At 42.9% G+C, this 25,515-nt stretch overlaps 1 protein-coding gene across 2 annotated transcripts in view; it reads left to right on the top strand.

Moving 5' to 3' along the window:
• Nucleotides 1-25,515, top strand: part of LOC124553871 (uncharacterized protein C31H12.03c) — a 104,313-nt gene that overhangs the window by 35,318 nt on the left and 43,480 nt on the right. For both annotated transcript variants that reach the window (XM_047127872.1, XM_047127871.1), the window contains exons 3-4: nt 14,833-14,903; nt 23,322-23,498. In XM_047127872.1, coding sequence (XP_046983828.1) covers nt 14,833-14,903; nt 23,322-23,498 — 248 coding nt within the window. The remainder of the gene's footprint in view (nt 1-14,832; nt 14,904-23,321; nt 23,499-25,515) is intronic.

Below are 25,515 nucleotides of genomic sequence, written 5' to 3'. Positions count from 1 at the left end.
ATTTTCAGAGAATGCATTTAACACAATTTCTGACAATGTACCTCCAGATTTAAACATATTTTCGACAGTAAATTGAAGTCACCACCAACTATAATTATATGAGTCGAGTACGTGTTTGGAATTAGACTCAAATTTTCTTTGAATCTTTCAGCAGTTGTATCATCAGAGTTGGGTCAGTCAAACGATCCAATTATTATTTTATTCTGAGAGCCAAGAATGATCTCTACCAACACTAAGTCACAGGAACTATCTACTTCAATTTCACTACAAGTTAAACTACTTATGAGAGCAAGAAACATGCCACTGCCCTCTGTGTTCTGCGACCGTGTGGGCTGCAGATTCCTTGACTTGCACCGTAGGGTGGTTAGGTTGCAGGATCTGCTAAATATTTCAGGAGTATACTACATGCAGGAGGTGGTACACAGGTAGCAGGAGTTGTGTTTCTTACGTTAAGATGGTCTCGGGGAGACACAAAAAGGGATTCAATCTCAAACTGTGCAGGTCGAATACAGAAAGGACACAGATCCAGGAACCATCGGTATAACAGTTGTAAACTATACCAGAGGTCCGCAGTCAGTCCTGCTGTGCTGCAGATGGTGAGCTCTGCCTTCATCTTGCCAGCACGTCTGGCAGCCTTTACCACTTCTGACATCTGCTCGAAACCAGAGAGTATCTCTTCAGGTCTAAAGCGACACGTGTCACTGTTGCCAACGTGAACCATCACCTGCAGTTGGCTGCACCCTGTGCTCTTCACGGCATCCGGAAGGACCCTTTCCACATCTGGAAAGACTCCACCTGGTATGCACACAGAGTGCACATTGGCTTTCTCCCCCTGAAACTAACTTTGAGAAAACTGAACAAACTGCTCAATATAACTCAGAAGAAATGAAGGAAGCAAAACCTCTGCAGAAATGCAGTAGAATAACAAGAAGCCTAGGTACTCGGACAACTGTGCGGCGTTGGCCTCGGATGCAGAAGTATTTGTACAAAAGTTACCTCAGAATACTGAAGATGTGAAGGATCGGAATGACTACGAAGAATTGATAAAAGCAATAAAGGAGGAATGGGACACGCTGCCATCCGATGGAACATGGACTTATGTGCAATTCTAGCAAATAAGAGATCTGTTGACAATGAGTGGGTGTTAAGAGTAAAAAGATATGCACCTGGAAATACTGAAAGGTGTAAGATGCATTTACTTGTTAAAGGTTGTGCACAGGTAAAAAGATATGACTGCGAGGATATCTATGCTCCAGTTGCTAGAGTCACTACATTCAGAATTTTTGTTTGAGTGTTGAGTCAGCAAGATATTTTATGGAACAAATAGATTTACAAAATGCATTTCAATATGGGGAAGTAATTGGACCTAAAATTTTGCTCACAATTCTTCTCTCCAATGTTTCCAGTTTCTTGTCGGAATCAAACAGTGGAAAGTTCGGGATGGAATAGTATGAATATGAGGATTGGGGCATCAGGAGATGACAGTGGCTCTGTGTGTGTGTGTGTGTGTGTGTGTGGTGAAGTTCATTGTCGAGTAGTTAATATCCAGTAATAATTGTGCCTGCGTGCTGTTCATGTGATATGTAGCAGTCTGTCCCTTATTCACATAGTTATTTGTAGTTTTTACAATTCTTAACTCAGTGTGAGACATTTACTTACATAGGGGCATTCTAGCTTCACTACCATGTTGTTATACAATAATTTGGCACTTCTTGATTTGATTCGTGCAGGGAGACAACACAACAGTTGTCTCTCCCTGTCATTTTAGTAAAGCCAGCTAAAGAGTAGTAGGAGAAGCTTTACTAGTTTCGGGATTTCCAGCATGCTGATTTTATAACAGGACAGCAACTTGTGTTAACCAGTCTTGATGTAGAAAACAGTCAAAGTTGTGAGATTCAGTTCTTTTTATTTCCTCGATGGCCAATTCCGCATATCAGAAGGCTTTCTCAACTCACCCAAACAGAAAAAAAATGATGTGTTTAGTGATAGCACGCAGATCTTGTTAATATTGTGCATTCTTATAGCTGTAAGAAGTCCAACATTGCAGAACTTCTCTCAAAACACGGCCTCGACATCATTAGCTTGCTATGTTTTTGTTTTCCAGTTCAACAAATGGAGTTGTCACTCCTGTCGTGGCCATGTCTATTAGCTTCTCCCTCATCACTAATTCCTTACTGATCAGTCTCTCACAGCGGATCTGCCATGTTGCTTTCCCTTAACCTCATAAGGTCCTCATGTCGTTCTGCAATGATCTTTAATATAGCAAATATTTCCACCTGAAATACTGTGGCCAGCTTCCCTAGAGACATTGCTCTCTCTCTCTCTCTCTCTCTCTCTCTCTCTCTCTCTCTCTCTCTCTCCCTCCCTCCCCCCCTCCTCCCCCCTCTCCCCCTCCCCCCTCCCCCCTCCCTCCCTCCCTCCCTGCCCCCCACCCCCCGCTAGTCTTGACTGTACCCCTTATATTCTGGACCCAGCACTGTTTTCGATCTGTCAGTCAGCTGACTGTGACCCCTGAACAGTATTGTGATACTTTCTTAAACTGCTCACCATTTCCAATTGTTAACTTCCCACGTTTGTTGAAGCAGCTGGAGGTTATTGTATGGTCAGCTGGCATTTCCCTGAACATTTTTATGTTTACCACATTCGATATATTGGTAAGGGTTTCTGAACATCATAAAGGTTTCCATTTTTAACCTGTATGCCCCTGCTGCTGCCTTCTCTGTAACCCAAAGGTGTATTGGGGGCACGTGCAGCAAGGTCTGCATCGGAGCAGTGGGTGTGCTGCCAGAAGCTCCTCAGTAGCCACCTATTGTGCTACTTTATCCCATCATACTGTAGCCCCGTACATCATCGTGGGTCTTATTATAGAGGTTTATATCCAGTACATACTCCTGGGGCCTAGACCCTAGTTTTTACCACAGTCCCTTGTAGTGCATGTAAGAATACCTGTCACCTTAAATCATTTATTCTTTATATTTGGTTGGCGCATAAGTTAGTAGCATTTTTGTTTATGTTTAATAGACACAACAGATGCACATAACAGAGACTTAAGTCATCAGCAATTTATTCTGTTCACTATTTAAAACAGTCTGCCAATACAGTGGTAACTTTCCAATTTCACGACTATAGAAATCACAGTTGTGAGACAAAAAACTCATCGAACCACGTTTGGAGCGAATTTTTAGCCAGAAAGGAAATTCCTCGAAGGTTGTTCGATAGAGAGCAGAAATGGTGAAAATCTGAGGGCGCGAGATCACATGAATAAGGTAGGTGTGGAATGATTTCCCAATACAAATCCTGTATAATGTTTTTTGTCAGTCTAGCAGAATGCAGGCAGGTGTTACCGTGGATTAGCACCGCTTCACGCAGTCTTCCTGGTCGCCATCCTTCGATTGTGTCTGCAAGACATCTCGGGTGTTGACAAGAAATCCGTACTAGATAGGGTTGATAGAAGAGATAGAGAAGATCCGACGGAGATCAGCGCGCTTCGTTACAGAATCATTTAGTAATCGCGAAAGCGTTACGGAGATGATAGATAAACTCCAGTGGAAGACTCTGCAAGAGAGACGCTCAGTAGCTCGGTACGGCCTTTTGTTGAAGTTTCGAGAACATACCTTCACCGAAGAGTCCAGCAGTATATTGTTCCCTCCTACGTATATCTCGTGAAGAGACCGTGAGGATAAAATCAGAGAGATTAGAGCCCACACAGAAGCATACCGACAATCTGTCTTTCCACGAACAATGCGAGACTGGAATAGAAGGGAGAACCGATAGAGGTACTCAAGGTACCCTCCGCCACACACCGTCAGGTGGCTTGCGGAGTATGGATGTAGATGTAGATGTAGATGTAGAAATGTCAGCAGTAATGGTTACAGTTTGGGGAAGGAATTTGTAGTACACCACACTGTCACTGTTCCACCAAGTGCGTAACATTATCTTCAGTGGATGTGCCCAGGTCTTTGTAAAGGGAGTTTCTGCTTTGTTTTGGGCCCAGCCATTCCTTTGTTTTCCTTACGTTAGCATATAGATACCAGTAACGATACAGGATAGGAATGGTCAGTATTGTTAACAAGCTATCCGATGACAAGCAAGCGAAGGTGCACATATGACCAGCCGCTGATTTTTGTGCTTTTGGCTTAGAACATGCAGTACCCATACACCTGGTTTTTGAACCTTCTACATTGCACGAAAATGTTGCCCAATGTGAAATGATAATAGTTCATCACATTTACCAGTTTTTGTGTAACTGACATGATTAATTGTGGATTAATGTGCTTAAACAATCTTCATGAAACCCCTAATGTCTTCCTATAAGTGGACATTCACTAATGTCAGACGATCCTCCTCAAAACGAGAAAACCATTTTCTTGTGGGGCTCTTTCCAGTGGCATTGTCCATATACATGATGCAATTGTTTTTACAATACATAAACTCAAATAGTAACAGTGAACTACAAATAAAAAATAGCAATCAGAAAATAAACCTGTAGCAGCCAGGATACCATCATGCAAAACAAATATGCTATGAACTTATGTACCAACCTAATATGAGGCAACTGTGATAGTTCTGCATCTAGAGTTTCCCCTAGGTATGTCACTATTTTCTTATTGGTAGACTTTCATTGAAGACTTAAGACCCCCAGTATGTGTCCTGAGTATGCTTCCTTGTAAACTATAAACAGCTTCGCTGGGACTGACCCTTAGATCCTTTTCCAGCATTAGTTTTGCATAATGTTCAGAGCACATTGTGCCATTGTTGTAATGGTTCCTGCAATTTTGCCAAGCATTGATATGACTAAATTGTCTCCATCTTCTTGGCAAATGTAACCTTTAGTATTTAAGTCTTCATTCACCAGTAGGTTTGACAGCAGTGGGGACATAACCATTCCTTGCAGACATCCTTGTCGATCACCATTCTCTGATTCATCATAGTGGCTTCTACCTTTTGTTTACTCAGCGTCATCTTAATCCGTCTGTGCCTAGTGGTGTAAATGGCGTGCTCTTGTGCCACTCTAACCATAGATTCGTAAGTCGTTTTACTAAAAGTCCCCTAAATGTCCAAAAGACTCGGAGGGCAATTACTGTTATTTCCAGTTTTTATCCTGGATGCCCCTGCTGCTGCCTTCATTGTAACCGAAAGGTGTAATGGGACAAATCGTACAAGCATTAAAAATGACTCCTGCTGCTAGTCCGACTCCGAAAAGTCTGCATACGGGTCTGATCAATCCCTCTCCTGCTCATTGCAGGTGACTCGAACAGTTGAAATATTCCCGGTGCTCACTGAATTTTTTTTTTTAAATTGATACTTTCTCTGGCAGATTCTGCGTTCTCCCTTTGGTTATCTGTAAACTAGTATGAGGGACGTGAGTCCCGAGGAGCACGTCCGGCATCTCACTTTCCATCCCCCACGCCGTCCCCTTCCTGTAGAGTGCCTCCTGGGTTAGTTGGTATTCGTGTGAGAATTTCAAGAAGTCTGGCACTAGTGGCTGTAGCTTCCACCACCTTACATAATACCTTCCAGGATGATAGTTTTCATTGCACAGTCACGAGGTTGCATTTGGCAGTGGCTTCAACATTTTACCCATTTTCCTTTCCTTCTTGCAAAATTGAACAGTCTTCTTACCTGCTTCCTTTCCAATTCCAGATTATTATGCCACTCGTTTGTGCACTTCTCCATGATAGGACAGTTTTCTAAGTGCGCAGTAATAATAGCGTGTATCATGCCATTTGCTCAAGACCTACTGGATTATTTATCGAAGTTCTGACTTCAGAAAAATGTTGAGTTTAGGTCTTTCCTATCTGAGTCGCAGTTTGTTTTCGTAGGATTCTTAATAGGCCGTGCCAGTTTAACCCTCATTTCAACCTCAAACTTGATATATGTATAGCCACATAAGGACAGCTCTAATGCCACATGCCATTATTTGTTGTAACTATCCATTAAGGGGCAGTGCCACTGTAACGACCTAAAAAAAAGAGTTTTCTTGACAATTGTTTTGGGTGGAACTAAGGATGATACAGAAATATTACTTTGATTAATTATTGAGTATATGTTAAAGTGTATTATAAAAAAAAATGTAGGAAATTATTACAAAGTGGTAACACTGCAGCATGTCTCAGGAGAGGTGTCCTGTGACATGCACAATAAATGGTGTCAATTTGAATGTGTGTAATCTGCTTCAGAGTAGCTGGTAAACCACATGAGGGGATTATAGAAATATTGATTTTTCTGTAATTGATGAGTGTTTGAATAAAGTCGGTAAATTTTCATAAAAAAAAAAAAAAGTTAATAAATTTTCTTCACGTTAACTAATCGAAAATCCTCTTCATGGTTCATTTTGAAACATTATTTCCAGTATTGCTTAAAGTTTCAAACAAAAAGATTGAAAATTGTTTGAATTATGCTACATGCCATTGTGAAAATTCATATTACAAGAAAATTGCATTTCAAGTTTTGAAATGTGTTACAGACATGAACAAATGAAAGAATTCTACTCCTACAAAAGTTTTACCACTAATCTGCTATCCTAGGACTAGCCAGTTGTACTGTAGCGATTGCGATCGAAATCATATCCACTAGTTTATCACAGAACGACTGAAATATTGGTCAGTACCATAAATGCACAAGACTTTAGAGTTTTTTTAGTCCTACTTCAAGCTGACATGTTACTACGGTGATTCAACACTTGATTTCATGTGTGTTCCATATGAACTTACTACTTGGCATAATAACTTTTCATCAATTTGGGCAAGGAATAATTATTGTGGAGCCCGAGCCTAAAGAACTTCGTTCTTTCAATGTGATGTCTGCATTGCACTTTTTACATTTCACTTGTTGAGAAATAACAGAGAAAACACTAACGAAATTTATACTACTAATGCTTAAGCTATAATTCACATCAAATTCCTGTTCACCGTCTTTCAGTTTTTTAGCAGAGGCACTGACTCCTGAACTGCTCTCAGCCTCATACCTATTCTTTGGATGCTTTGATGATGTACTGCTTTGACACCACGTCAGATATGATGGTTTTCTATCTTTTGTGCATGAGTACATTTTCTTACCACTCATTCTTTGTTGAAAGACAAAACTGTGTCCTATAAGATCACGAATAAACTATCAAAAGTCAATACTGGACACAAAAATCAAGATTCGAAGCAAAATAATTGTCTTTTTTTGTACACGTAGTGACACTTTCTGATGCCAAACTAACATACTGTTCTTTTTGAAATGCTTCTAACTATACCCAGACACTACATGGGATATGGAGTTGGTGCAGGTAGGCCGTTTTGAGTCACCTGAGGTGCTATATGAGGTGGTTGGAATTCCATAGGACAATCCCCCGCCCACCCAGGGATTAGACTATTTGCCTCATATTTTTGAAGGTTCAGAGAATCTTTTAAGCCAATAAAGAACGGTTTCTTTTGAAATTCTACAGTGGTATTACTCCTTAAGATGGATGCAGAAGTTACGTCAATTACTTCTGCTGTTCCTGACGGTAGATTCTGTAAAGATCTCTAAATTGCTCTCGAGTAGATATTCATGTAGGTACTGACCTCTGCCAATGATGTCACTGCTTCCATACACCAGGTTGTGAGCTAAGATGTAACATATCACATTGAGTAAAGTAATGTGTTGCTCTCATGTCTTTGTAACTGATAACGTGACCTTTGTGATCGTGATTTCGTGTGTGTTAAGTGTTACGTTCCTAATAGCATACTATAGGAAAGATACTGTGTTCGTTATGTGCATGTTCACGAATTGAAACGGATGCAGCATATTTGCAGATTGGGGTACCGAGGGCAGCCTTTTCGCGTGTTGGCAGCGCTGCCTGTTTGACTGATCACTCCGTGGCATCACCGTCCTGCCGAGTAGGTGCACTGCGGACCGCTGAAGAGTAGATCGTGATGTCAGCACTGTTGTCATGGGAACAAAAGTTGGAGCTATTATTACATTCAGTGAGAGATGCTTTCTTGGATAAAGAACTGTCAGATGAGTGGTAATAGCTGTTTGACTTGTGAGCATGTTTTGTGTATACGAAGATGAATTAGGTGTGATGAATTGTAACTGATGGTACACTATATATACATACAAGAAGTAGTGTTGTTGTTATTCATTATGGTTGAAGAAATAGATGAGCACACATTTCCATCTCAAACTACAAAGGAGTAGTAGTCCACCATCAGAAGAATATACGGTTTAATGGAAAAAGAAAATCGAAAGATACTAATTCATCATTCTAAAGGTATTTTAACTACGAATTTGACAGCATTACCAGTTCACACCGAATGACATTACAGCTCAGGGCATTGGTATTCAACAAACCAGCAGTTGTTCATTCAGCTGCAATCAGCTGTCTACGAGTCTCTTCACTCCCTGTGCAGGAGGAGCACTTTCCTCGGAAGGAAGGTAAGCTGAGGCAAATGCAGATTCCCCCGTGCTTCCTTCCTTGTACTGTTTCATCTCAATGGTCACTAATTCCCTGGAACAAAAGTCTGCCATTGACGTGAGTGAAATACCATTCTTGACATGTATGCATGTTCTGGGCTTTTTTTAGATTTCTAGAACAAATCAAGTTCCCTCCAGTTGCTCCAAAGTTAGGCTCCTGGATCAGGACCACGTTCCCAGAAAACTTCTACTCACCGTAAAAATGCCCCCTTGGATTGCAGATAGGTACAATGAAGAGAAACAGTTACACATGTAACTGTTGGCCAAACCTTCCTCAGCAAAGTAAACATTCACACAGGCAAGCACACCTCACACACTCACGGCCGCCACCAGCACACGAATAGCAAGGAAGTGGGGTGGGGGCGAGAGAAGTGAGCAGCCTGGGAGACGTGCAGGGACTAGATAGGTGTAGGTTGTGGGGTAGTTTACCATAGGTTGCGGTCAGCATAATTTCTGGACCAGAGAATGTGTTGTAAGCATAACTCTCATCTGTGCAGTTCAGAAAAGCTGGCGGTGGAGGGGAGGATCCCATTGGCCTGGGTTTGAAGAAGCCATTGAAATCAAGCATGTTATGTTCAGCAGCATGTTGTGCCGTAGGTGGTCTACTTTGCTTTTGGCCTCGGTTTGGTAGTGGCCACTAATCCTGCTAGACAGCTGGTCGGTAGTCACCAATATAAAAATCTGCGCATTGGTTGCAGCAGAGCTGGTGTACGACATGGCTGCTTTCACAGGCGGCCCGGCCTCTAATGTGGTAAGATAAGCCTGTGACAAAACTGGAATTGGAAGTACTGGGTAGGTGGATTGGGGTGGTCTTCCACCTGGGTCTGGGATATAATCCCTGTGGCAAGAGGTTGGGATTGGAAGTGACATAGGACTGGACTAGGATGTTGTGGAGGTTGGGTAAGTTGTGGAACACCACTTTAGGAGGGGTGGGAAGGATCTCGAGTAGGATGTCCCTCATTTCAAAGCTAGATGATAGATAATCGAAGCCCTGACTTGTTCCAGTCCAGACTGGTATTGGGTGACAAAGGGAGCACTCCTTTATGGCTGGTTCTTGTGGGTGGAGAGGATTGGGGGCATGATGGGAAATGGCACAGGAAAGCTAACTGTGGACTAGATGTGAGGGATTGTGCGTTTGTGAAAGTGTTGGTGAGACCCTCAGCATACTGGGCAAGGGAGTTCTTGTCACTGCAGATATGCCATCCCCAGCTGACAAGGGTGTATGGGATGGATTGTTTGGTATGGAAGGGATTGCAGATGCCAAAATTCAGGATGGTTTGTGGGTTTATCGTAGAGGTGGTCGCTGCTCCACCACCACCCCACTGCATCCCACCTCCTGACACTTGCTTGGCAGTCTCTTAATCCCTGCACACCTTCTCTCCCCCAATCTATTGCTACCCCTTCCCCTGCGCTGCCCCACTCCAGATTGCTATTCACGTGACAGTTGCATTTTGGTCGGAGCTGTCAAGTGGTGGCAACCGAGTGTGCGTGAGGTGAGCTTGCATGTGTGTATGTGTTCTTTGCTGAGCAAGACTTTGGCTGATAGCTACATGTGTAACAGTCTTTTCGTTGTGCCTGTCTGCAACTGAACGGGTCATCTTTCCAGTGAGTAGTAATCAATCCTAATCCTAACATTGTTGTTATTCCAACCTAGAGTTTCCATTTTTTGGAGGTCTTTGGTTTGAAATGTTTTAACTTGCTACGTTTATGTTAAGAAAGCAATTCTTTGCCTTCCATTTCCTTTTGTTCTCTGAGAAGTGTCCTCATGTGAGCAACAGACCAGGTCAACCTACCCAGTTGTGGAAACAATTTCTGTCTGTTCTAACGCCAGTGCTCGGGCGTTTGAGGCCTCATCGAGTATCCTAGTTTTTGTGTCGTCTCGTGTGTCCTCCATTTTGTTCCCAGGAGAACTGGGGATGTATCAGGTCGACACCGACGGAACCCCGCACGCTGGAGCTCTCTGTTCGTGATACGTCTTCCTGTGTGCCACTCACCCCTCAGCACAGCTCGCATCAGACCTCGGGTTGGATGCTAGGGAAGCAGTGAGGTCTGTCCGGCATGGGAGAAACTGCCAGTAGCTGTGCTACAGCCAGCATAACCCTCAGCTTCACGCGAAGACGAGAGCCTCTCCAATCACACTGTCGGTGCTACAGTGAGGCGGTGTCCTCTGGCGAGGTCATTTCTTGGTGTGATCTTTTTACCAGAACGAAAAATGCTCCTATTGTAGCACAACAAAAGCAACTGTGTCCTGGTCAGAGTTAGGGATGCAGAAGAAAGGAACTAGTTATTCGACTAATGGCAGCTTCAAAGACACTTAAATCAAGACATCATTTTTACTTGCCCATTATAATTATCCGGGCTGTTATGCCGTGGTCGGTTGATGAATTTTGTCTCAATTCCCAACCTTTCGTCTCCGACGGCGGGAGACATCTTCAAGGGGGTCCGTAGGTCGATGGAAGGTCCGACACACCCACTGGCTCGCTGCTGGCAGTGCTGCCAACACACGAAAAGGCTGCCCTCGGTACCCCAATCTGCAAATATGCTGCATCCATTTCAATTCGTGAACATGCACATAACGAACACAGTATCTTTCCTACAGTATGCTATTCGGAACGTAATACTTAACACACACGAAACCACAATTGCAAAGTACACGATTATCAGTTAGAAAGACATGAGAGCAACACATTACATTACCTAATGTGATACGTTACACCTTAGCCCACAACCTGGTGTGTGGAAGCAGTGACGCCACCGGCAGAGGTCAATACCTACTCGAATATCTACTCGAGAGCAATTTAGAGATCTTGAACACAATTACAGAATCTACCGTCACGAACAGCAGAAGTAATTGACTTAACTACTGCATCCATCTTGACGGGTAATACCACTTTAGAACTTAAAAAGAAACCTTTTTTTATCGGCTTAAAAGATTCTCTGAACCTTTGACAATATGAGGCAAATAGTCTAATGCTGGGGTGGGCGGGGGTTTGTGTTATGGTATTCCAGCCTCCTCGTCTAGTGCCTCAGGTGACTCAAAACGGCTTACCTGTACCAACTTGATACCCCATGTAGTGTCTGGGTATAATTAGAAGCATTTCAAAAAGAACAATATGTTAGTTTGGCATCAGAAAGTGTCATTACGTGTACCAAAGAATAGATATGAGGCTGACACCAGTTCAGGAGTCAGTGCCTCGCTGCTGCGAGCCAGTGGGTGTGTCGGACCTTCCATCGACCTACGGACCCCCTTGAAGATGTCTCCTGCAGTAGGAGACGAAAGGTTGGGAATTGAGACAAAATTCATCAACCGACCACGGCATAACAGCCCGGATAATTATAATGGACACGATGTTTCTGGCCGTGAAAGTCTACATTTTAGTATCATTTTTACTTGTTAGTATTAATACCCGTGTCATTCCATATAATGAATTGTGTCAAGTAAAGTGACACAATACGTGATGTCTTGTTGTATAATGTGTTGTGTCGTACAGTGTGACATACGCAGTCATGTAGTGCAACGAAGCATTTGTCAGCATTTCTCTAACGTCTAGGATGCATGCATCCCCACTTTGGGATTCTTGCTGTGATAGATGCACTACCCACTCTCAGATCGTTACTGTTGTAGATGCATCCCACTCTAGAGGCACATAAAGTTGTGTCTTTTTGTTCTCGCACACCTCACAATACATGTAATGGGGAGTGTATCTCGGAGAGTTTACTGCACTGGGGTAGTAGGGTAAACTTGTAAAAGAGTGTGAATATGTGAGATGTTTTGATGTAAATGTCTTTGAAGCTGCCAAATAAGTCAAAAGTCAGGATATATTTGCCTTATTTTGTGCTTCGATATGAACACGTTTCCATCTGGTTCCCGACTTTTACTCTACCATAAATTTGACATTAGATTGCCATAACATGGCAACCAGTGTAGATTTTTGTTGACTCGGGCCACGAGATCTGGTTTAGGTTTTTTTATAGACTTTTGAACCACGTTGCTTGTATTGTGGCAACAGATAGTTTTCACAAATCAACAGGATGACCATTAATTACCAGTATTTGTCTACCTTCTTATAAAATTTGAACCACTCTGCACACATTTAAAAGGTGGAAATGGTGCAATTAAAAAAATTCACAAAAAATGTGTTCTTTGCACATAAAATCCAAATGAAGCTAAATTTTTGAAAGTGAATTTTAAATTTTATTGTAAGGATGCAATTTTATTTATTTAATTCCCTTTAATCCGTTTCAACGCATTCATTTCACATAACAGCGAGTTTTTACTGTTACATTTAGCTCGACTTTAAATCATTGTATCTCGACAAGAGATAGAGATTATCACATTAAAAAAATTCGTTTTGGCTTTATCTCGTTATTTACCTTTGTGCAAAGTTTATACTGATTCGTGCAGGGTCAAAGTAGAGAAGTGGTGCACTTCAGAAACTTACCAGAAAAATGTATTTTTTTGCATGTAAAATCCAAACAAAGAAACTTTTTAAAACAGTTGAAACTTTTCTTAGTCCAAATTTGAAGCATCAGCCTCTCTCCAGTCTGGAGTTATTTGAGGATGACTGTTTTTGCTTATAAAATCTGAATGAGGGTGACTGTTTTTGTACATGAAATCTGAACAGTGCACATACAAATGGTGCCTGTAACTGAGCATTAATGTCAGCCTAATTAAAATCTTTTGTGAAAGGAATCAATCGATTTGCACAATTTGCATGGGCACCAGCTCTGGTCCGTCATTCAAAACTTGCTTAATATACTGTAACATAGCTACGGTAAAATAGATGTTCGACTGGCTATACAGATGGCCTCTGGTCCGGCCTAAACAGAACCCCACATTCCTAGCTCAAATAGGAACAGAGCACGAGGCCCCTCTCCAAACCGCGATTCTGTGCGTGGGCCTTTCAGACATATTTGTTACAGCGTTTCTGTGCCATAATGACTGTAAATCTGTATTTGTTACTCTGTGTGCTCTTTGAGACTGAATTGTACAGGGCTATTACAAATGATTGAAGCAATTTCATAAATTCGCTGTAGCTCCATTCATTAACATATGGTCATGACACACTACAGATACGTAGAAAAACTCATAAAGTTTTGTTCGGCTGAAGCCGCACTTCAGGTTTCTGCCGCCAGAGCGCTCGAGAGCGCAGTAAGACAAAATGGCGACAGGAGCCGAGAAAGCGTATGTCGTGCTTGAAATGCACTCGCATCAGTCAGTCATAACAGTGCAACGACACTTCAGGACGAAGTTCAACAAAGATCCACCAACTGCTAACTCCATTCGACGATGGTATGCGCAGTTTAAAGCTTCTGGATGTCTCTGTAAGGGGAAATCAGCGGGTCGGCCTGCAGTGAGCGACGAAACGGTTAAACGCGTGCGGGCAAGTTAGCCCTCACACCCGATGACAAAGTCAAACGCTTTGAATTTTCGGTGCGGTTGCAACAGCTCACGGAAGAGGATGCGTTCAGTGCGAAACTTGTTTTCAGTGATGAAGCAACATTTTTTCTTAATGGTGAAGTGAACAGACACAATCTGCGAATCTGGGCGGTAGAGAATCCTCACGCATTCGTGCAGCAAATTCGCAATTCACCAAAAGTTAACATGTTTTGTGAAATCTCACGTTTTAAAGTTTACGGCCCCTTTTTCTTCTGCGAAAAAAATGTTACAGGACACGTGTATCTGGACATGCTGGAAAATTGGCTCATGCCACAACTGGAGACCGACAGCGCTGACTTCATCTTTCAACAGGATGGTGCTCCACCGCACTTCCATCACGATGTTCGGCATTTCTTAAACAGGAGATTGGCAAACCGATGGATCGGTCGTGGTGGAGATCATGGTCAGCAATTGGTGTCATGGCCTCCACGCTCTTCCGACTTAACCCCACGTGATTTCTTTCTGTGGGGTTATGTGAAAGATTCAGTGTTTAAACCTCCTCTACCAAGAAATGTGCCAGAACTGCGAGCTCGCATCAACAATGCTTTCAAACTCATTGGTGGGGACATGCTGCGCCGAGTGTGGGAGGAACTTGATTATCGGCTTGATGTCTGCCGAATCACTAAAGGGGCACATATTGAACATTTGTGAATGCCTAAAAAAACTTTTTGAGTTTTTGTATGTGTGTGCAAAGCATTGTGAAAATATCTCAAATAATAAAGTTATTGTAGAGCTGTGAAATCGCTTCAATCATTTGTAATAACCCTGTATTTCTGCACCAGTAATGTTTTGAGATAGTACCGCCAAATTGTCTGCAAATCCGAGGCACTTTATTACCTGACAAAGGTTATTTTTCCCCACACACCTTATAATGCAGTAGACAGTTGATCTACTTGCTGCAGTTTCCAGTCTTGTCGAAATACAGTTATCGCTATTCTCGATTGTTGCAGGAATTGATGCGGATGTCGATGCAGAGGACATCTTGGGCCACGACGATGAAGACGATGATGTAGATTCAGGTGTAAGTGCTTCTATCTGTACCAGTATGTATGTTAATTGGGGAGGACGTCAGTTTCTTGCATCATAGAGGAATTCGTGAGGGATGTCAATGGAACTGAAGGTCAGTATTAATATCCCAGGATTAACAGTTTGACTAGATTAGTGACCATCATAATTTTGTGTCTGTGGTGGTTTCTGCAGTGTGTGACTGCAGTAAAATCTTTACGGGTTTCCTACCGCATAAGGTCACAGTGCAAACACAACGTATCGGCTATTCTCTTTCCGTCTTCCAGCAAAGTACTGGTGTCTCACGTCCCATCTCCTTACATACGGTAGTTATCGGCAACAGGGGTTTAAATCTCACAGTGAACGTTCCGAAGCAGTTTAACAGGTGTCTTAGCCGGTCACTGAGGTAGCTGCAACTCACGCACGCCGGCCACCACTGCAGAATGACGCCTCTCTTGCCTTATTGCTTCGGAGGCTGCCTACTGAGCTGCACTGATGGCAAAACTCTTATCTCATTGACATTCTTTTTCAGAAATATTTTTGATGTTTTGGAGCGAGTCTGTGTTTTGAATAGCCATCGTAGTTATTTTGCTGCCCAAGTTGTAAAACTTACCTATTACTTTTAGTATCCTATTTCCTAATCTGATTCCCTAGGGAGACCTGATTTAATTCTACTACTTCATGCTTGTTTTACTTTAGGTGTTGTTGATTTTATAACCTCTTTTGAAGGCACTATCCATTCTGTTCAACTACTCCTCCGTGTACTTTGCTGTCTCCGTACGAATTAAAATGTTGTGGGCAAACCTCGATACGGCTTTTATTCCTCCCTGAACATTAATTCTCTTTCAAAAATTTCTCCTTGCTTTCATTACTATCTTTTCAGTAAACAGTGTTATTAAAATTGGGGATAGGCTACATATCCGTCTTACATCCCAACTACTGTTTCCCCTTTTCATATCCTTCAACTCTTTATAACTGCTGTCTGTTTTCTGTACAAGCTGTAAATAATCTTTCACTCCCTGTATTTTATCCCTATTACCTTCAGAATTACAAACAGTGTATTGCCATCAGCACTGTCCAAAGGTTTCTCCAAATTACAAATGCTTTAAACGGGTTAGCCTTTCTCGACTCTACCTTCTAAGGTAAGTCAGTCAGTATGGCCTCACATGTTTGTCCATTTACCTGGAATTCAAACTGATTTTTGAAAAGATCATCTTATACCAGTTTTTCCATTTTTCTGAAAATAATTTGTGTCAATGTTTTGGAACCATTAATTATTAAAGTGATAATTCAGTGGCATCCACTTCTGTCAGCACCTGCCTTCCTGGGAATTGGAATTATTACATTCTTGTTGAAGTCTGAGGGTATTTCCGCAGTCAAACATGTCTTCCAGGTGGAATACTTTTATCATGTCTGGCTCTCTCAAGGCTATCAATAACTCTGAGTGACTTAGCACTTTCAGTCTTGGTCAAATTCTTCGAGTGTTGTATGTAATTTTACAGCTTTGTTGGCTTCCTCTTATTTCTTTATAATATTGTTTTCAAGTTTATATTCATTGACAAAAAAAAAAATTGAAACATCTAGAAAGCTTCTGTACTTTGAACTCTTTGTCAGCAGCACTCCAAACTTCCCCTCTTACAAGTAGTACTGACCATCCATTCTTCCTTTCCCTTCTTCTTCTTCTTCTTCTTCTTCAGCTTCTAAATATACAATCTGGGACATAGGCCTCTTCTGAAGAGGTCCGTGTCAAGCTTTGCTGTTGCGGTGTAGATCTAGTTTTCCATTTTTTTCCCAGTCGTCGTCGGATTTCATCTCCCCATCTCGTCACAGGGCACCTTATTTCTGGCCACGTGTTCTGTCCAACGCACCTTTAGTCTCACTATCCACTCGCCAATGTGATAGATCCCCACTCTTATCTCTACGTATTTGATCCCACTCCAGGCATTGCTCTCTGTTGCCCTTTGACAGACCCATAGCCAATTTGTGCTACTTATACATCTACATCTACACTCTACAAACCACTGTGAGGTGCGTGACAGAGGGTACGCCACATTTCACCACTTATTAGGATTTCTTCCTGTTCCATTCACGTATGGAACGTGGAAAGAATTACTGTTTGAATGCATCTGCGCATGCAGTAATTATTCTAATCCTGTCTTCCCTGTGTGAGCGATACATAGGGGGTTGTAGTATATATCTAGAGTAATCATTTCGAGCTGTTTCTTGAAACTTTGTCAGTAGTCTTTCTTGGAACAGTTTACGTCTGTCTTCAAGAGTCTGCCATTTCTGTTCCGTCAGTCCTTCTGTGACACTCTCCAGTGATTTAAACGAACATTCGTGCTGCTCTTTTCTGTATACATTCAGTGTTCCCTGTTAGTCCTGTGTGGTACGGGTCCCACACGCTTGAGCAGTATTCTAGGATTTTCGCACGAGTGATTTGTAAGCAATCTCTTTAGTAGACTTTTTGCACTTCCCCCTTATTCTACTAATAAACTGAAGTCTACCAACTGCTTTACCCGTGACTGAACATACGTGATCATTAAATTTCATATCCCTACAAAGTGTTACACCCAGTTGTTTGTATGAGTAGGCCAATTCCAGCAGTGACTCATTGAAATTATGGTCATAGCATTCTAGGTTTTTTCGTTTTGTGAAGTGCAAAATTTCACTTTTCTGTACATTTAGAGCAAGTTGCCAGTCTCTGCACTATACTGAAATCACATAAAGATCTGACTGAATATTTATGCAGTGTCTTGCAGACAGTACTTCATTGTAGATAACTGCATCTTCTGCAAAAAACCTGATTTTACTATTAATATTGTCTGCAAGGTCATTAATATAAAACATGAACAGTAAGGGCCACAACACTCTTCTCTGGGGCACAGCCGAAGTTCCTTCTACACCTGACGAGGTGTCTCCATCCGAGACAACGTGCTGTGCCCTCCCTACTAAAAAGTCCTCAGTCCAGTCACAAATTTCACTTGATACCCCATGTGATGGTACTTTTGGAAATAAGCAGTGGTGCGGTATTGAGTCAAATGTTTTTTTTGGAAATCGAGAAACCTGGTTGCCTCGATCCAAAGACTTCAGTATGTCACGAGAGAAAAGTGCGAGTCAGGTTTCACACGATCGATGTTTTCGAAATCCGTACTGATCGGTCTTGAGGAGGTCATTCTGTTCGAGGTACCTCATTATGTTTGAGTTCAGAATATGTTCTAAGACAACAAATTGATGTCAAGTTTATTGGACGGTACTTTTGTAGATCACATTCTTATAGACAGGTGTGACCTGTGCCTTTGTCCGAGCACGGGGCACAGTTTCTTGTTAGAGTGATCTACGATGGATTACAGTCAGAAAATGGGCTAACTCAGCTGCAAATTCAATATAGAATCTGAAGGGATTCTATTGGGGCCTGGAGTTTTGTTCAATTTTAATGATTTCAGCTGTGTCTCAAGACCACTGACACTAATACTTTTTTCATTCCTCTTTTCAGTAGTACAAGTATTACATTCGGGCAGGTGTCCTGGGTTTTCCTTTGTAAAGAAACACTTGAAAACAGCGTTAAGCATTTCAGCTTTTGCTTTGCTACACTCAATTTCAGTTCCCATCTCATTCACTGGGGAATGGACACTGACTTTTTTGCCACCAACACCACAGAATTTCTTTAGATTTTGTGACATATCATTTGACAATATTCTGCTATGGTAGTCATTGAAGGTATCACACATTGCTCTCTTGACAGCCAAATGCGTTTCATTCAGTGTCTATTTGTAGCCCTATGCTTGTTTTACACCTGTTATGCAGTACTTTCTGTTTCTTTAGAAGTTTCTTTACATTGACTGTATACCATGGAGGTTCCCTCCCATTATGAACTGTTCTGCTGGTGAACTATTCTTTTAAACTTGAGCCAGAGTTCCTCTGCATGCTCCTGCCCTGTGCTGAAAGTTTCAAGTTCCTCACTGAGAATAGATACTACTGATTTTTTATCTAGTTTACTAAACATATATATCTTCCTTCCCTAATCCGAGCTTGTGCTCCGTCTCTAATGACCTCATTGTCGACTGGACGTTAAACAGTAATCTCCTCCTCCTCCTCCTCCTCCAAAGTCTCCACCGATGGTTACAGTATGATTGGGGAACTTATGTAAAAGTGAACTGAGATTTTCTCTGAAGTTTTCAGTTAGATCAGGAGATGATTCTGTTGGGTGATAGAAGGATCCAATTATCATTTTATGCCCATCTCTGATACTGAGTCTTTATTTCCACATGTAGGAGATTAAGTTGGTATATTTGCATTCAATACTGGCTCTGTGCATCCCTCTGAATACTGCCCATGTTTTGATCGTGTCAAACACCTTCTGGTAGTCTACGAAGGCTATGTAAAATGCTCCATACATTTTGCTATTAATGTGTGTACTGCTCGAATACAATCAGTTGTACTGAAACCTCTTCTGAGTCCCGCCAGTTCGACTGTCTGCTACAAATCAAATTTCTGACTCAGGTGGATGGTAATGATTTTTGTTAGTGGCTTTGTAAAAGGTAGACAAAAGACTAACAGATCTGTAATTGATGATGATCATGTTGTCACATTTATTGAAGAGTTCTCTGTGACTGGAATTTTCCCTTCATTGGGACATTTATTTAATAGATTTCTTCGGTTGAGGTGGAAGTAGATGCGTAGGAACAAATTGCTTAGAGGCCAGTCTTAGCATTCGACTCGAGGACCGCGTAGATCACCGTGGCGAAGGTGGACGTGGTCTAGTGATATAGTGTTTCCCCTTCTTATGAGTTAGCAGAGCTACACCCACCAGTATGCAAATTTAAGTCCCAAGCTATTTTTTGAGTATGTCCAAAAAGAATGACTTGATTTCCAAAGTCTGTATTTATTGATAAAAACATACTACAAACATGGGATGAATTGCAGAATACTCACAGAATCAGTATCTCAATTTTAGCTTGTTGTTGTTGTCTTCAGTCCAGAGACTGGTTTGATCCAGCTCTCCATGCTACTCTATCCTGTGCAAGCTCCTTCATCTCCCAGTACCTACTGCAACCTACATCCTTCTGAATCTGCTTAGTGTATTCATCTCTTGGTCTCCCTCTACAATTTTTACCCTCCACGCTGCCCTCCAATGCTAAATTTGTGATCCCTTGATGCCTCAGAACATGTCCTACCAACCGATCCCTTCTTCTAGTCAAGTTGTGCCACAAACTTCTCTTCTCCCCAATCCTATTCAATACTTCCTCATAAGTTATGTGATCTACCCATCTAATCATCAGCATTCTTCTGTAGCACCACATTTCGAAAGCTTCTATTCTCTTCTTGTCCTAACTATTTATCATCCACGTTTCACTTCCATACATGGCTACACTCCATACAAATACTTTCAGAAACGACTTCCTGACACTTAAATGTGTACTCGATGTTAACAAATTTCTCTTCTTCAGAAACGCTTTCCTTGCCATTGCCAGTCTACATTTTATATCCTCTCTACTTCGACCATCATCGGTTATTTTGCTCCCCAAATAGCAAAACTCCTTAACTACCTAAGTGTCTCATTTCCTAATCTAAACTCCTGGAAATGGAAAAAAGAACACATTGACACCGGTGTGTCAGACCCACCATACTTGCTCCGGACACTGCGAGAGGGCTGTACAAGCAATGATCACACGCACGGCACAGCGGACACACTAGGAACCGCGGTGTTGGCCGTCGAATGGCGCTAGCTGCGCAGCATTTGTGCACCGCCGCCGTCAGTGTCAGCCAGTTTGCCGTGGCATACGGAGCTCCATCGGAGTCTTTAACACTGGTAGCATGCCGCGACAGCGTGGACGTGAACCGTATGTGCAGTTGACGGACTCTGAGCGAGGGCGTATAGTGGGCATGCGGGAGGCCGGGTGGACGTACCGCCGAATTGCTCAACACGTGGGGCGTGAGGTCTCCACAGTACATCGATGTTGTCGCCAGTGGTCGGCGGAAGGTGCACGTGCCCGTCGACCTGGGACCGGACCGCAGCGACGCACGGATGCACGCCAAGACCGTAGGATCCTACGCAGTGCCGTAGGGGACCGCACCGCCTCTTCCCAGCAAATTAGGGACACTGTTGCTCCTGGGGTATCGGCGAGGACCATTCGCAACCGTCTCCATGAAGCTGGGCTACGGTCCCGCACACCGTTAGGCCGTCTTCCGCTCACGCCCCAACATCGTGCAGCCCGCCTTCAGTGGTGTCGCGACAGGCGTGAATGGAAGGACGAATGGAGACGTGTCGTCTTCAGCGATGAGAGTCGCTTCTGCCTTGGTGCCAATGATGGTCGTATGCGTGTTTGGCGCCGTGCAGGTGAGCGCCACAATCAGGACTGCATACGACCGAGGCACACAGGGCCAACACCCGGCATCATGGTGTGGGGAGCGATCTCCTACACTGGCCGTACACCACTGGTGATCGTCGAGGGGACACTGAATAGTGCACGGTACATCCAAACCGTCATCGAACCCATCGTTCTACCATTCCTAGACCGGCAAGGGAACTTGCTGTTCCAACAGGACAATGCACGTACGCATGTATCCCGTGCCACCCAACGTGCTCTAGAAGATGTAAGTCAACTACCCTGGCCAGCAAGATCTCCGGATCTGTCCCCCATTGAGCATGTTTGGGACTGGATGAAGCGTCGTCTCACGCGGTCTGCACGTCCAGCACGAACGCTGGTCCAACTGAGGCGCCAGGTGGAAATGGCATGGCAAGCCGTTCCACAGGACTACATCCAGCATCTCTACGATCGTCTCCATGGGAGAATAGCAGCCTGCATTGCTGAGAAAGGTGGATATACACTGTACTAGTGCCGACATTGTGCATGCTCTGTTGCCTGTGTCTATGTGCCTGTGGTTCTGTCAGTGTGATCAAGTGATGTATCTGACCCCAGGAATGTGTCAATAAAGTTTCCCCTTCCTGGGACAATGAATTCACGGTGTTCTTATTTCAATTTCCAGGAGTGTAATTCCCTCAGCATCACCCGACTTAATTTGACTACATTCCATTATCCTTGTTTTGCTTTTGTTGATGTTCATCTTATACCCTCCTTTCAAGACACTGTCCACTCCGTTCAACTGCTCTTCCAAGTCCTTTGCTGTCTCTGACAGAATTACAATGTCATCGGCGAACCTCAATGTTTTTATTTCTTCTCCATGGATTTTAATACCTACTTTGAATTTTTCTTTTGTTTCCTTCACTGCTTGCTCAATATAGAGATTGAATAATATCGGGGATAGCCTACAACCCTGTCTCACTCCCTTCCCAACCACTGCTTCCCTCTGATGTCCCTCGACTTTTAGCTATGCCATTACAAATGCTGTGTTGCTCGTCAAAAAACAAGGGCTGTACACTGTTTCATGAGAAATGGTACAAGAAACAGTCGCTTTAGGTGAATCACTTTCGTACTCAATAATGCCGTGAGGGATCTGGAGTATAATGTCAATTAACATTACCACTAACGTGAAATTTTGTGGCATCATTCAAAATTAACTGGGGCAAAAATACATCATCTTCCGTGTCCTCTACCAGAGCATTGCTTAAGTCAAACCAAATGTTTCTGGGTGCAGGGGGATCAGTGCCGAAACACCAACAAAAAACACACTGGACCTAAATCACTGACGTTGCTCTGTGCAAATGGCAGAACACAAAATGCATCTGTTGAGTGGATGTTGTCTTTCTTCTGACTGACTGCAAACTGAGAAGACTCATTGACTGACATCTAACAGCGATTTTCTGAAAGTCCCATTTGAGCAACACACATTTCCTTGTCAGCACGTCACGTTTCACAGTTATTACTTCCAAAATTAGATTTTCTTCTTCTTCCTCTCTCTCTCTCTCTCTCTCTCTCTCTCTCTCTCTCTCTCCGCCTTCCCCTCTCGGTATTATAAGCTGCAGTATTTTGTTGAAGTTGTTTAGTTTGATTAGTTGAATTCTTGCAACACCCCCCCCCCCCCCCCTTACACCCCAATTAATCCATTGGGCAAACTGACTTTTCAGCCTCCAGCTCTTCTTGCCTGGTGTATGCTTGTTTTAAAGTTTGACATTTTCATTTAGAGAAGTTTTGGACCATATCTTCTCGTGCCGATTGGGTGGGGTCGAGAGGAAGTCGAGGGTCACGTAGGCATTAGTAGAGGTTTAGGTGGTAAGAGTTTTAGAGCACATTCAGCTGGGGATTTGATGATGAAGAATAACAAGTTCTCGTATAGGGCAGGGCCTCCACTCTCTGAAACAATCGTTTTTCCCTCTGTGATTGTGATAGGGAACTGCCTCTTACCTCCGGGCCAGCCATTCTACCTCCTCACAGTTGGGAAGTAGAGTAAAGTGGTTTAGTCTTCAGAGGAGTTTGCTAACAGTGCGGTGTTCTCCTCACCGAGATTTGCTGACAGTACGGCGTTCCCCACACAGGGCGACGAGATAGCCGGCGACGAAGAAGACGCGGTGCTCGGCCGGGAGGAGGAGGAGGAAGTCCTGAGCGGTGCCGGCGCACTGCCCGACGTGGTGGGGGCGGGGGCGGTGCCGGCGACGCCGGCCCCAGCTGCAGCCTCACCGGCAGGAGGGGAGCAGCCGCAGGCCGCGCAGAAGGTATGCCGGCTGCTGGCTGCAGTCTGGGTTAATGTGGACCCCAGGCCACACAAGTAACCAAAAGATATGGATAAGAAAAGTATCTGTGTCCTTATTGGTAAGTGCTGTTGACTGTATCTGCAATATGTGCTACATGTCACATTTGAATGTCGTCTGCGTTACTTATGCATTACATAGTAAACTGATAATTGATTTACAAAATTACACTTAAAAGAAACTGTAAAGCTTATCGCCTGCTTTCATTTTAGTTTGAGGAAGTCATCATTGCACTTTTTTGTTTCTGTTGTGCAGTCACCTTGTTCCTGACTATAGTTAAATTTGGTCCTGCGTAGTCCAGTCTAGTTGTAAGCTCCCCACCTGTTTTTGAGACACCACAGAACATTTAATTTGAAGGTAACTGGTTTTTCGAAGGGAGAAAATGTACAACCGTACCGGGCAGATAATAAAACTGTGTAGCCGGTGTCCGTGAGGTACCGATAATTAACTGCCACACACAATTGGCGCCGAGGGTCTCCTGCAATAAAAGACTTAATTTATTAATCGTCAGTCTATAGTGCACACACAGTTGCGTCCTCCTCTTTCACACTGATGTAATTCACAAATAAAAGTCCATTTACTACAGAGAAGCTACAGTTAATTCAAGTTCGTTGCGTACAAATCTGATTATAATACTTTAAGGTCGGTTATAAGCTATTACCCATGTTCGCAACCCCACTAACAGTCGGCACCGACACAAAATGCGACTGAGCGAGGTGGCGCAGTGGTCGGCACACTGGTCTCGCATTCGGCAGGACGACGGTTCAAACCTGCGTCCGGCCATCCCGATTTAGGTTTTTTGTGATTTCCGTAAATCACTTTAGGTGGATGCCGGGATGGTTCCTTTGAAAGGGCACGGCTGACTTCCTTCCCCCTTTTTTGCTCCGCACCCCCAAATCGATTAACCAACCACAAAATGTGTAAGTTGGCATTTGATCTTGTAAAGTTACTTCTGCTAAATTTAAAAGATTATCCAATTTACATCATCTAACTAATTTTTTATGTCATTTAACATATAACTCCATAAACACTCCCAACCTTATATTCCACATGTCTCTTTTCTTCAACTCTCTGACCAGATGTAAATACAGACGACCTGAACTTCTAACTCGGTACCACTACTTGCTCTGTGCATTCACTACTGATAACAGTGTTATAATGACCCAGCTGTCAGAAAAGATGTGTAACAATGAAAAAACTAAGCTCACCACCTAGTGCATCCTACGTCAAATAGCATAGGTCTTTCATGCTTCCATAGCAATTCAGGAGTAAAGCAAACCAGTCACTAAATAGTAGTAGTTTTATTTCATACTTCGTAGTTTTCTTTTGTTTAATGAGCCATTTGTTAAAACAAAAGTAGTTCCACAACAGATACAGATGGCGCAATAAGCACCGCATGTACACCTGTCAAGCAAAAATGACCATGGTTCTAATTATTAGAAACAGTATTAAGACTTCAGAACACATTGTGTGTACCATTACTGTTTGTTTAATGTCAAACAAACCAGAATCATCTGATAATGCCAAATAAATTGAATGAAGGTGGCAGCGAGGTTGGACACATTACACTTAATAGCTTGCCGGCCGAAGTGGCCGTGCGGTTAAAGGCGCTGCAGTCTGGAACCGCAAGACCGCTACGGTCGCAGGTTCGAATCCTGCCTCGGGCATGGATGTTTGTTATGTCCTTAGGTTAGTTAGGTTTAACTAGTTCTAAGTTCTAGGGGACTAATGACCTTAGCAGTTAAGTCCCATAGTGCTCAGAGCCAACTTAATAGCTTAAAGGTATATATATAAGGCCAGACCTCAAAAGTAACTCATACAAAAAAAGTTTATGATGAAGCCATGTCAAAATTTCAAGCACTTGTAAAGCTTTTGGACCCTATTTTAGAAACAACATGGAAAATTATCCATGTGCAATATGGTGGAATTCATACTAAAATTCTATTCGAGACCTACTCACAGTCAAGGATGCTCTAAATAA

Source organism: Schistocerca americana, chromosome 11 (assembly GCF_021461395.2).
Source record: "Schistocerca americana isolate TAMUIC-IGC-003095 chromosome 11, iqSchAmer2.1, whole genome shotgun sequence".
NCBI lineage: Eukaryota > Metazoa > Arthropoda > Insecta > Orthoptera > Acrididae > Schistocerca > Schistocerca americana.
The sequence above is the reverse complement of the archived record's forward strand: the minus strand, read 5'-3'. Positions and strand labels throughout refer to the sequence as shown.